Source organism: Ranitomeya imitator, chromosome 8 (assembly GCF_032444005.1).
Source record: "Ranitomeya imitator isolate aRanImi1 chromosome 8, aRanImi1.pri, whole genome shotgun sequence".
Taxonomy (NCBI): Eukaryota; Metazoa; Chordata; class Amphibia; order Anura; family Dendrobatidae; genus Ranitomeya; species Ranitomeya imitator.
The window spans coordinates 182,553,343-182,567,219 of NC_091289.1; the positions used below are offsets into that span (position 1 = coordinate 182,553,343).

The following is a 13,877-nucleotide window of genomic DNA, read 5'->3' on the forward strand; positions in this document are numbered from 1 at the left end:
TAAAAAAAAAAAAAAACAGACTATAAGGGAGAACAACCGGGATAAAATAAGAGCAAAAACTGGCCACTTTTAACAATTTTTACCTGGTGGCAGGACCTCCTTAAGGTTAATTTACATGTGGAAATAATTGGTGAAAAAATGTACTTAACACTTATTGCTAATATCAGTATATACATATATATATATATATATATATATATATATATATATAGTCGATCAGCTCTCATTCATGTGTAATAGGAAGCCCTGAATTCCCTGAAGAGCCCTTACAGCATGTGCCATTAATGAGGAGACTGCCATTTGCTAGCCAGGCGAAATCAAGGAGAAAGAAATTGTGCTGGAAGATTTGCAGGAGGTGCAACTTTGGATGCTGGACTTGAACAGGTGACCCACAGGAAAGATTTCCTTGATATTAAAGGGAACCTGTCAGCCGAAAAGCATTAGTGCGCATGCGCCGGCGCACTATGTCCCGGAACACAGCAAAATAGTTCCTGGACATAGTGCGCCGGCGCATGCGCACTAATGCTTTTCGGCTTTGCCCGCAGTTGGGCAAAGCATACTGTGCGTGCGCAAGGCAAGATTGCCTTGCGCAGGCATGTACTACAGAGGACACAGAATTAACTTCAATCGAATATTGCAGCCAGCGGGTAAGGAAAGGGTGAATCAAACACCCGAAAACTCCGCCCATATGACTGAAAACCTGTCCCGCCAAATTCAGGTGACAGGTTACCTTTAAAGCCCTGCGTGCCATACCGCAGGAAGATTTGGCGCCAGGTAAGAGAGTGGAGCAGACATGCTCCAGAGACACTGCTGAGACCAGGCCGTAGTGGGAAGTCTGCACCACCAGCGTGTCGGTCACCACCTGGCAAGGTCCGGATTCCCCACGGAACTCAAAGTTCTGCCTACGCTGGTCAGGGCCAAGATCCGCTTTTTACACTAATCTAGACCCTGGGACCCGACGTCACCTATCAAGAGCTGAGACATAGTCCTCTGCGCCCCAAGCCTAAGAGACTTCCGCTGACAGTCAAGCCGAGAAGAGCCATGAGAAGACAGCGATTGCGGAAGAACAGCGTGATTTAGCACAGCGTCACTTCCAGCTATCACCTACAGTACCGGGGTCAACTGGGACTAGGATTACAGGTTGTAAGTGGGTCTTTAGTCCAGGTTTTAGATACAACCATTATTAGCTGTGGTGAAGACAGAATTGATCATCTAATAATCATTGTACAATAAACTTTAGCCTGTCCCTACATTGATTTGTATCTTCCTTAAAACTTTTTATAGGATCTTTTCCTTTAGTTAAATGTCTGTATTTTGGGCTGAAATTACTTTTTACAATTGGGTTTCATTAAACATTTTAACCATTAAGCTTCCACAGGATCTCTATATCACAGTACACGGCTGGCAGCAGAAAGAGGTAACCATGAATCCATCAGTAAGCGTGCTCCGGTGGTAGTGATTGTAACTCTTATCTTTCATCTAGTGAACTCTTATTGAGCCGCTTCGGTATCAGATGAGCACTGAATAATCTGTAATAGATCTGTAATAGATGCCTCAGAGCACATCAGCTGCCACCTTTCTCGGCAGCACAATGATTTTTTTTCTAGCACAAAAAATTATGTGAACCGATGAATGAGCATTTTGCTTGTTTGTCGGATGATTGTCAGCCTTTTCAGCCTGTTTGATTATCATTAATGAGCGTTCTTAGGACCGTTAGAAACTCTACCACCAAAACGAGCTCACTGATGTATTAACTTTAACTCTTCTTATAGCCAGTAGGGATGTCTAAGGTTATAACTGGGTCATTAAACGCACCTCCTGTAGTCTTCCCAGAAGCACTTGATGTGGATTGAGTGTTTTCGGTCACATTTGGATTAGTGGTCTTTCCTGATTCTGGACTTCCGCTTGGGTTAGTAGACACACTACTTGAAGCTTTTGTTGTCTCTCCTGATACTGTAGGAACACTTGACCCAGATGTGGTTTTTACGCTTCCACTTGGAATAGTAGAAGTGAAGCTTAGACCTGGACTAGTAGATGGACCATGTGTAGATGTTGTAGTCTGCCCAGATGCTGGAGAAACACTTGCTGTGAATTGAGTGTTTACAGTGACATTTGGATCAGTTGTCTTCCGTGATCCTGTAACACTACTTGGGTTAATAGTCACAGAACTTGTTATGACTCCAGGTACTGAAAAACCACTTGTCCTAGACGGGGTTGTGTTGCTTAGATCTGGACTTGTAGATGCACCATTTGTAGATTTTGTAGTCTGCCCAGATGCTGGAGAAACACTTACTGTGGATTGAGTGCTTCCAGTCATATTTGGATCAGTAGTCTTTCCTGATTCTGGACTACCACTTGGCTTAGTAGACACACTACTTGAGGCTCTTGTTGTCTCTCCTGATAGTGTTGGACCAGTTGTCCCAGATGTGGTTTTTGAGCTTACACTAACACTAGTGGAGGACCCGCTATCTGAAGATGTTCTTGTGCTCGTTCCAGGTTCCTGAGAAGTTCTTGTTCCGGATGTGATTGTTATTTCAGACCTAGAAGTAGTTGTTGAACCTGTGATTGCAGCTGCGTTAATAGGGAGATAGGAAGAAGACACATGAGTTATAATTGAATGAAGTTGAGTAAGTCTATCTGAAGCATATATCTGCTGTATTTTTCGTTGTTATGCAAATTTTTTTTTTTTTTTTTTAAAGCTCTGCTGTACTTTAAAGAAAAAAAATGAATTCGAGAGCCCAAAATACATGAAAGGAATAAAACTTTATCGATATAATAAAATCAATATTAAAGTGAGGTAGGGATAGGAAAAACCAACCAGTGGAGAAGTAGACACGGTACCCAAGGAGCGAGAAAAATATTAATAAATATGTATGGACAGTAGCAGCAGAGATTATATTATGAACTGTGAAATAATTTAGAAAGTGCCAACGTGCAAAATTGCAGACAAAAGACCTGATGATATCAGTATATCATATACATAGTAATTAATGCTGCAAAGCCATATGTAATAGTATGAAACAAGCATATACAGGTGTATATAATAAAAGGCAATGTAAAGAGTAAGAGGAGGGAAGGTGTCTGAAGTGCATGTGCAAATGATGCCTAGAAATGGATAGCAGCGGGCAGTGTGGAATGAAACAGAGAACACTGACAAGAAAGTTAATAATGCCCCAACTAATTCTTATACAGATAATCTGCTGCTATGAAATATTAATACCTGGTGCTATTGGAATTATCCTTTGGATGCGTCCACCCCGACGCGCGTTTTGGCATCTGCCTTCGTCAGGTATCTACTCCCTGACGGAGGCAGATGCCGAAACGCCCGTCAGGGTGGGCACATCCAAGGGACAATTCCACTAGCAACTGGTATTAATCTTCCATAGCAGCAGATTATCTGTATAAGAAGTATTTTGAGCCTTATTAACTTTTTTTGTCACCGTTCTGTTTCATTACACAATGCCCGCTGCTATCCATTTCTAGGCATCATTTGCACATGCACTTCAGATACCTTCCCTCCTCTTACTGTTTGCATTGCCTTTTATTATATACTGTATACCTGTATATGCTTGTTTCATACGATTATGGCTTTGCAGCAATAATTACTATGTATATGATATACTGATATCTTCAGGCCTTTTGTCTGCAATTTTGCACATTGGCACTCTCTAAATTATTTCACAATTCATAATATAATCTGTGCTGCTACTGTCCATACATATTTATTAATATTTTTCTCATCCCTCATGTGTCGTGTCCGCTTCTCCACTGGTTACTTTTCCTACCCGTACCTCATTTTAATGTTGATTATATTATGTCAATAAAGATATTCCTTTCATCTATTCTGGACTCTTGAATTTGTTTTTTTTCTTTGTTTCCTATTGCCTAATTTACCGATATGCCCCATTTTTGTCCTTTTTACACATGTGGTGGTGATTGAACTTCTTTTGTAACTGTACATCACATTGACTATTATCTACATGTGTACTTTGCCTTTGAAGTTTCTTGATGTACTTTGAAGATGTACAGAAGAATTGCAGTGATCCGTTTTCTGGAGTAAAAGAGAATTGAAGATGTTCCTTTTAGCCTCCGCTTATTGCAGAATTGTTAGACATTTGCATTGCTGTTACTATTTGAACTTGTTAGCTCCGTTAAAACTTCCTTCCTTTTCCCTCTATATTATGACTCGAACATGTTAGACCCAGTAACTTGACCTGATTGACCAAGGGCCTGCAAAATTGAAGTCCACAATTTAAGGAATCCTTTTTTTTTTTTGTTTTTAGCATTATATCTTTCCTGTAAGAAGACTCCCAGGCTTCACAGACATCTGAGTAATCTCCGAATGGTTGTAAGTGTTAGTAGAAATTGAGTGACAGGAGCAAGATCCAAAGTCAGCTTACAGTTCCAGAATCAGAAGATGTCGTCTGTAGTCAGGACCAGATGTTTCACTTCAGGAACAGTGGAAGCTCAGCATAAGAAGCAAAACCAGGAGCTTAAATCCAGTGCGGAACCAGATATAGAATTAACCAGTGTGAACCAGCCAAAATAAGAAACACACCCAGAAGAAAACCAGAATCCAAGCCAGGAAACAAGTGAGGTCCAGATCTTAGACAAAGAACAGTATCAGAAGAACCACTTAGAACCAGGATTAGATCCAAAGTCAGAATTAGTAGATGTTATCAGACGTTGGTTGATTCAGCAAATAATAGGACCCAAAATGTAGCTGATTAGGACTTTAGATCACAAAATGTGTACAAAAAAAACCTAGGGGCACAGATAGGCTCTAAATAAGTCACCGAAAGAGGTACAAACCAATGCTTCAGGATATTCCAGATTTAGAGACAATCTGTCACCAGGTCAAAAGATGCCAGTTTCTGCTGTTATTTCATTTCTGCTGCTTCTCTGAGTATTTTTTTTTTTGGCTAAAGAATCCATCAATCGTTCCCAGAGATATGGGGCTTTTTACTCTTTTGGTATTTATCAAGGGGGCATTAATTACAGTGTAACTATGCAGAACAATACAATTTGGGTGTACTAAATAAAATGACACAAGTCTCCAGGTCTGAAAATGTTTAAGTAGGTAAGAAAACAGAATACAAAAGGGAGCAGCAAAAATAAAATAAGAGTAAAACTGGCCACGTTTGACAATTTTGACCTGGTGGCAGGTCCTCTTTATGGCCTATTTACATGGGCAAATAACTGGAGAACAAACGGACTTAACATTATTTCTAATCAAGAGCCTATATGAACATATACATATTCGATCAGCTCTCCTTCAAGGATGTAAATTACCCCTGTAAGTGGATCTTTAGTCCAGGCTTTAAATATGACTAAACTAAAGGTACCTTCACACTAAACGACGCTGAAGCGATCCAGACAACGATCCGGATCGCTGCAGCGTCGCTGTTTGGTCGCTGGAGAGCTGTCACACAGACCGCTCTCCAGCGACCAACGATGCCAGTAACCAGGGTAAACATCGGGTTACTAAGCGCAGGGCCGCGCTTAGTAACCCGATGTTTACCCTGGTTACCATCCAAAAAGTAAAAAAAACAAACACTACATACTTACCTTCTGCTGTCTGTCCCCGGCGCTGTGCTTCTCTGTACTGGCTGTGAGCACAGCGGCCGGAAAGCAGAGCGGTGACGTCACTGCTCTGCTTTCCGGCCGCTGTGCTCACAGTGAGTGCAGGAAATCACAGCGTCGGGAACAGACAGCAGAAGGTAAGTATGTAGTGTTTGTTTTTTTTTACTTTTAGGATGGTATCCAGGGTAAACATCGGGTTACTAAGCGCGGCCCTGCGCTTAGTAACCCGATGTTTACCCTGGTTACCATCGAAGACATCGCTGAATCGGTGTCACACACGCCGATTCAGCGATGTCAGCGGGAGAGCCAGCGACCAAAGAAAGTTCTGGCCTTCTAGCCCCGACCAGCGACAGCACAGCAGGATTCTGATCGCTGCTGCGTGTCACACTGAACGATATCGCTAGCGAGGACGCTGCAACGTCACGGATCGCTAGCAATATCGTTTAGTGTGAAGGTACCTTTAGATGTATGTATATTGAGCTAAAATTCATTCTTACAATTGTGTTTCATTAAATATTAGTAGCTATTTGGCTCCAACAGGCTTTAATTATCACAGTACACGGCTGACAGAAGAAAGTGGTAACTGTAAATCTATCAGTATACTTGTTCTGGTGGTGATGTTTGTTTACCCTTAACTTTTATCTACCGAACTCCGAGCTTTGATGTGGATACTCGAGCCATCGGCTTCAGATGAGCACTGAATAATCTGTGACAGATCTATAATAGATCGCTCAGTGCACATCGGCTGCCAATTTTCTTGGTGGCACGAGTCCTATCTACACAAGAACAATAATTTTTAGTGGACCCCAATAAAATAATTTCAACTGATGAGCGAGGGTTTTGCTCGTTCATCACATGATTGGCAGCCTGTTTAGGTTGCTTCATATCATTAACAAGCGTTCTTAGGACCATTACAAACTCTACCACCAAATGATCTCACTGACAGATTAACTTTAACTGTTATTGCAAATAGCAGGGATTTTAAGGTTACAATTGGGTCATTATACACACCTCCTGTAGTCTTCCCAAATGTTGGAGAAGCACTTCCTGTAGATTGAGTGTTTACCGTCACGTTTGGTTTAGTAGTCTTTCCTGATCCTGGACTACCACTTGGGTTAGTAGACACACTACTTGAAGCTCTTGTTGTCTCTCCTGATACTGTAGGAACACTTGCCCCAGATGTGGTTTCTATGCTCCCACTTGGAATGGTAGATGCACTGCTACCTGGCGATCTTGTAGTCGGCCGAGTTACTAGAGAATGACTTGTGCTGGATTGAGTGTTTATCGTCAAATTTGGATCAGTAGTCTTCCGTGATCCTGTAACACTACTTGGGTTAATAGTCACAGAACTTGTTATCTCTCTAGGAACTGAAGCACCACTTGTCCTAGATGAGGTTGTGAAGCTTAGACCTGGACCAGTAGATGCACTATGTGTAGACTTTGTAGTCTGTCCAGATGCTGGAGAAACACTTGCTGTGGATTGAGTGTTTCTGGTCACATTTGGATTAGTAGTCTTTCCTGATTCTGTACTACTACTTGGGTTTATAGACACACTACTTGAAGCTCTTGTTGTCTCTCCTGATAGTGTTGGACCAGTTGTCCCAGATGTGGTTTTTGAGCTTACACTAGCACTAGTGGAGGACCCACTATCTGAAGATGTTCTTGTGCTCGTTCCAGGTTCCTGAGAAGTTCTTGTTCCAGATGTGGTTGTTATTTCAGACCTAGAAATAGCTGTTGAACCAGTGATTGCAGCTGCGTTAGTTGGGAGATAGGAAGAAGACACATGAGTTAAAATTAACTTGATTAAGTCTATCTGCAGTATATATGTGCTGCATTTTATGCTGTTAAGCAACTTTTTTTTTAAAGCTCTGCTGTACTTCCTAGATGTACAGAAGAATTGCAGTGATACGTTTTCTGGAGTAAAAGAGAATTAAAGATGTTCGTTTTAGCCTCCTGTTATTGCTGCATTGTTAGACATTTGTATTTCTGTTACTATGTGAACTTGTAATTCCATTAAAACTTCCTTCCATGTCCCTCCATTGAAGGCGCGTCCCATTTGGTTTTACCATTAGATGAATTGGCGTTAGAAAAGGCTGTTAGACCCTGTACTTTTACCAGTTTGACCAAGGGCCAGCAAAATTGACTTTCAGAATTTAAGACATCATATGATTTAGTTTGCATTAGAATTTTCCTGTAAGAAGACTCTCCAGCTTCACAGACTTCTGCGCAATCTCCGAATGGTTGTAACTGTAAGTAGAGATTAAGTGGCAGCAACAAGAACCAAAGTCAGCTTACAGTTCCAGAACCAGAAGTTGTAGTCTCTATTCAGGACAAGATATTTTACTTCAGAAACAGTGGAAACTCAGCATAAGAAGCAAAACCAGTTGATTGAATCCAATGTGGAACCCGATTTAGAATTAACCAGTGTGAACCAATCAGGATGAGAAACACACCCAGAAGAAAACCGGAATCCAAACCAGGAAACAAGTGAGGTCCAGATCATAGACAAGAACAGTATCAGAACCACTTAGAACCAGGATTAAATCCAAAGTCAGAACGAGTAGATGTTATCAGAAGTTGATTTAGGAAATAAACAGGACCCAAATGTAGCTGATTAGGACTTTAGATCACAAAATATGTACAAAAAACCCCTAGGAGCATTGTTAGGCTTTAAATCAGCCACCGAAAGAGGAAGAAGGAAACAATGCTTCAGGATATTCCAGATTCAAAGACAACCTGTCACCAGCTCAAAAGATGCCAGTTTCTGCTGTTATTTCATTTCTGCTGCTCCTCTGAGTATTTTTTTTGCAAAAGAATCCATCAATCGTTCCCAGACATATAGGTCTTTTTATTTTTTTAGTCATTAATAAGGGGTTGTTAATTACAGTGTATTTATGCAGAGCAATAAAAATTGGTCATACTAAATACAATAACATAGGCCTCCAAGTCTGAAAATGTTTACACAGTTAAGAATACAGAATACAAAAGGAAACAGCAAGAATAAAATAAGAGTAAAACTGGCCACTTTGATAATTTTGACCTGGTGGCAGGTCCTCTTTATGGTCTATTTACATGAGCAAATAACTGGTGAATAAACGGACTTAACATTATTTCTAATCAAGAGCCTATATGAACATATACATATTCGATCAGCTCTCCTTCAAGGACGTAAATCAGACCCTGTAAGTGGATCTTTAGTCCAGGCTTTGAATATGACTAAACTTAGATGTATGTATATTGAGCTAAAATGTATTTTTACAATTGTAAAAATTGTAAAAAAAAATAAATTGCTCTATATATCACAGTACACGGCTGGCAGGAGAATGTGGTAACTGTGAATCTATCAGTATGCTTGTTCTCTTGGTGATGTTTGTTACTCTTAACTTTTATCTACCAAGCTCCGAGCTTTGATGTGGATACACGAGCTGCCCCGGCTTCAGATGACCACTGAATAATCTGTAATAGATCTGCAATAGATCACTCAGGGCACATCGGCTGCCACTTTTCTTGGCGGCGCGAGTCCTATCTACATGAGAACAATAGTCTTTTGTGGAGCACCATAAAATAATTTCAACTGATGAGCGAGGGTTTTGCCCGTTTGTCAGATGATTGGCAGCCTGTTTAGATTTCTTCATATCATTAAGAAGGGTTCTTAGGACCGTTACAAACTCTACCACCAAAAGAGCTTACTGACGGATTAACTTTAACTCTTATTGCAAATAGCAGGGATTTTAAGGTTACAATTGGATCATTATACGCACCTCCTGTAGTCTTCCCAGATGTTGGAGAAGCACTTGCTATGGATTGAGTGTTTCCACTCACATTTGGTTTAGTAGTCTTTACTGATCCAGGACTACCACTTGGGTTAGTAGACACACTACTTGAAGCTCTTGTTGTCTCTCCTGATACTGTAGGAACACTTGCCCCAGATGTGGTTTTTATGCTCCCACTTGGAATGGTAGATGCACTACTACCTGGTGATCTTGTAGTCGGCCGAGTTACTAGAGAATGACTTGTGCCGGATTGAGTGTTTACAGTGACATTTGGATCAGTAGTCTTCCGTGATCCTGTAACACTACTTGGGTTAATAGTCACAGAACTTGTTATCTCTCCAGGTACTGAAGCACCACTTGTCCTAGATGGGGTTGTGAAGCTTAGACCTGGACCAGTAGATGCACTATGTGTAGATTTTGTAGTCTGTCCAGATGCTGGAGAAACACTTGCTGTGGATTCAGTGTTTCCGGTCACATTTGGATCAGTAATCTTTCCTGATTGTGTATTACCACTTGGGTTAGTAGAGACACTACTTGAAGCTCTTGTTGTATCTCCTGGTAGTGTTGGACCAGTTGTCCCAGATGTGGTTTTTGAGCTTACACTAACACTAGTGGAGGACCCACTATGTGAAGATGTTCTTGTGCTCGTTCCAGGTTCCTGAGAAGTTCTTGTTCCAGATGTGGTTGTTATTTCAGATCTAGAAATAGCTGTTGAACCAGTGATTGCAGCTGCGTTAGTTGGGAGATAGGAAGAAGACACATGAGTTAAAATTAACTTGATTAAGTCTATTTGCAGTAGATATGTGTTGCATTTTACGCTGTTAAGCAATGTTTTTTGTAAATCTCTGCTGTACTTTATAGATGTACAGATGAATTGCAGTGTTATGTTTTCTGCAGTAAAAGAGAATTAAAGACATTCGTTTTAGCCTCCTGTTATTGCTGCATTAGTAGACATTTGCATTTCTGTTACTATGTTAACTTGTTAATTCCATTAAAACTTCCTTCCATTTCCCTCCATTGAAGGCGCATCCCATTTGGTTTTACCATTAGATGAATTGGCGTTAGAAAAGGCTGTTAGACCCTGTACTTTGACCAGGTTGACCAAGGGCCAGCAAAATTGACATCCAGAACTTAAGAAGTCCTATAATTTAGTTTGCATTATATTTTTCCTGTAAGAAGAATCCCCGGCTTCACAGACTTCTGAGTAATCTCCGAATAGTTGTAACTGTTAGTAGAGATTAAGTGGCAGCAACAAGATCCAAAGTCAGCTTACAATTCCAGAACGAGAAGATGTAGCCTGTAGTCAGGACCAGATGTTTCACTTCAGGAACAGTGGAAACTCAGTATAAGAAGTAAAACCAGTTGATTGAATCCAATGTGGAATCAGATTTAGAATTAACAAGTATGAACCCGTCAGGATGAGAAACACAAACCAGGAGAAAACCAGAATCCAAACCAGGAAACAAGTGAGGCATAGACAAAGAACAGTATCAGAAGAACTACTTAGAACCAGGATTAGATCCAAAGTCAGAACAACTAGATATTATCATTATCAGAAGTCAGTACCAGAAATTGATTTAGGAAATAACAGGATCCAAAATAGGGCTGATTAGGACTTTAGATCACAAAATATGTTAACAAAACAAAACCCTAGGCACATAGTTAGGCTCTAAATCAGCCACCTAAGGAGATAGAGGGAAGCAATGCTTCAGGATATCCCAGATTTAAAGACAACCTGTCACCAGGTCAAAAGGTGCCAGTTTATGCTGTTATTTCATTTTTGCTGCTCCTCTGACATTTGTTTTTTTTAAATGGATTAATCAATTGTTCCCAGAGATATGGGTCTAATTATTATGTTTTAGTCTTTACTAAGGGGCATTATTTACAGTGTAATTATGCGGAGCGATAAGAATTGGGCGTAATAAATAAAATAACCCAGGTTTGAAAATGTTTAAGTAGTTAAAAATCAGAATAAAAAAGGGAGCTAGAAGAATAAAATAAGAGTAAAAAACTAGCCACTTTTGATTATTTTGACCTGGTGGCAGGTCCTCTTTATGGTCTATTTACATGGGCAAATATTTGGTGAACAAATGAACTTAACACTTATTTCTAATTTTGAGCCTGTATGAACATATACATATTTGATCAGCTCTCCTTCAAGGATGTAAATTGGCCCTTTAAGTGGATCTTTAGTCCAGGCTTGAAATATGACTAAACTTAGATGTATGTATTTTGAGCTAAAATGTATTTTTACAATTGCGTTTCATTAAACATTAGTAGCCATTTGGCTTCAACGGGCTCTAATTATCACAGTACACGGCTGGCAGCAGAAAGTGGTAACTATGAATCTATCAGTAAATTTGTTTTCTTAGTGATGTTTGTCACTCTTAACTTTTATCTACCAAACGCCGAGCTTTGATGTGGATACACGAGCTGGCGGCTTCAGATGAGCACTGAATAATCTGTAATAGATCTGTAACAGATCGCTCAGTGTACATCGGCTGCCACTTTTCTTGGCGGCACGAGTCCTATCTACATGAGAACAATAATCTTTAGTGGACCACAATAAAATAATTTCAACCGATGATCGAGGCGTTTGCTCGTTCGTCAGATGATTGGCAGCCTGCTTAGACTGCTTCACTATCATTAACAAGCGTTCTTAGGACTGTTACAAATGCTACTACCAAAAGAGATCACGGATGGATTAACTTTAGCTCTTTCTGCAGCCAGCAGGGATTTTTACGTTTACAACTGGATCATTATACGCACCTCCTGTAGTCTTCCCAGATGCCGGAGAAGCACTTGCTGTGAATTGAGTGTTTACCGTCACATTTGGTTTAGTAGTCTTTCCTGATCCTGGACTACCACTTGGGTTAGTAGACACACTGCTTGAAGCTCTTGTTGTCTCTCCTGATACTGTAAGAACACTTGCCCCTGATGTAGTTTTTATGCTCCCACTTGGACTGCTAGATGCCATACTACCGGAAGATAATGTAGTTGGCCGAGTTACTAGAGAAGGACTTGTGTCGGATTGAGTGTTTACAGTGACATTTGGATCAGTAGTCTTCTGTGATCCTGTAACACTACTTGGGTTAATAGTCACAGAACTTGTTATCTCTCCAGGTACTGAAGCACCACTTGTCCTAGATGGGGTTGTGAAGCTTAGACCTGGACTTGTAGATGGACCTTGTGTAGATGGTGTAGTCTGCCCAGATGCTGTAGAAACACTTCCTGTGGATTGAGTGTTTCCAGTTACATTTGGATTAGTAGTGACACTACCTGAAGGTCTTGTTGTGTCTCCTGATAGTGTTGGACCACTTGTCCCAGATGTGGTTTTTGAACTTACACTAGCACTAGTGGAGGACCCATTATTTGAAGATGTTCTTGTGCTCGTTACAGGTTCCTGAGAAGCTCTTGTTCCAGATGTGGTTGTTATTTCAGACCTAGAAATAGCTGTTGAACCAGTGATTGCAGCTGTGTTAGTTGGGAGATAGGAAGAAGACACATGAGTTATAATTGAATGAAGTTCAGTATCTGCAGTATATATGTGCTGCATTATATGCTGTCACCCAACGTTTTTTGTTTTTTTAAAGCTCTGCGGTACTTTAAAGATATAAAGAAGAATTGCAGTGATAGGTTTTCTGGAGTAAAAGAGAATTGAAGACAATGTTTTTAGCTTTTGGTCACTGCAGCATTGTTAGACATTTGCTTTGCTGTTACTATTTTAAGTTGTTTGTTGCATTAAAACTTCCTTCCATTTCCCTCTATTGAAGATGAATCTCACTTGGTTTTACCGTCAGAACCAGAAGATGTAGTCTCTAGTCAGGACCGGATATTTGATTTCAGGAACAGTGGATACCCAGGATAAGAAGCAAAACCAAGAGATTGAATCCAATGTAGAACCAGATTTCGAACAAACAGAATTTGTCAGTGTCAACCAGTGAGGACCAGAAATACACCCAGGAGAGAACCAGAATCCAAACCAGGAAACAATTGAGGTACAGATCATAGATAAAGAACAGTATCAGAACCACTTAGAACCAGGATTAGATCCGAAGTCAGAACTAGTAGATGTTATCAGAAGTAAGTACCAAAACTTGATCCAGGAAATACCAGGACCCAAAATGTGGCTGATTAGGGCTTTAAACCACAGAAAGTGTACAAGAAAAATCTAGGCATATATTTATCCTCTAGATAATCCACTGAAAGAACTAGAAGAAAACAATGCTTCAGGATATTCCAGACATAGAGACAACCTGCCACCAGGTCAAAAGCTGGCAGGTATTTGTTTTATTTTATTTCTGCTTCTCTACCGAGTATTATTGTTTTTTTTTTTGTTTAAATAATCCAATCAATCATTCCCAGAGATACGGGTCTTTTTATTTTTTTGGTCTTTGCCAAGGGGGCATTGATTATAGTGTAAATATACAAACCGATAAAAATTGGGCGTAATAAATAAAATGACCCAAGTCTCCAGGTCTGAAAATAAGTAGTTAAAAAACAGAATTTAATAGGGAATAG

General features: G+C 40.2%; 1 protein-coding gene across 1 annotated transcript in view; it reads right to left on the minus strand.

The window, feature by feature from the left end:
* Positions 1-13,877, minus strand: part of LOC138648135 (pneumococcal serine-rich repeat protein-like) — an 89,898-nt gene that overhangs the window by 22,596 nt on the left and 53,425 nt on the right. The window contains exons 21-24 of the mRNA XM_069737640.1: positions 12,126-12,830; positions 9,345-10,085; positions 6,595-7,335; positions 1,816-2,571 (exon numbers count right to left, since the gene is read on the minus strand). Coding sequence (XP_069593741.1) covers positions 1,816-2,571; positions 6,595-7,335; positions 9,345-10,085; positions 12,126-12,830 — 2,943 coding nt within the window. The remainder of the gene's footprint in view (positions 1-1,815; positions 2,572-6,594; positions 7,336-9,344; positions 10,086-12,125; positions 12,831-13,877) is intronic.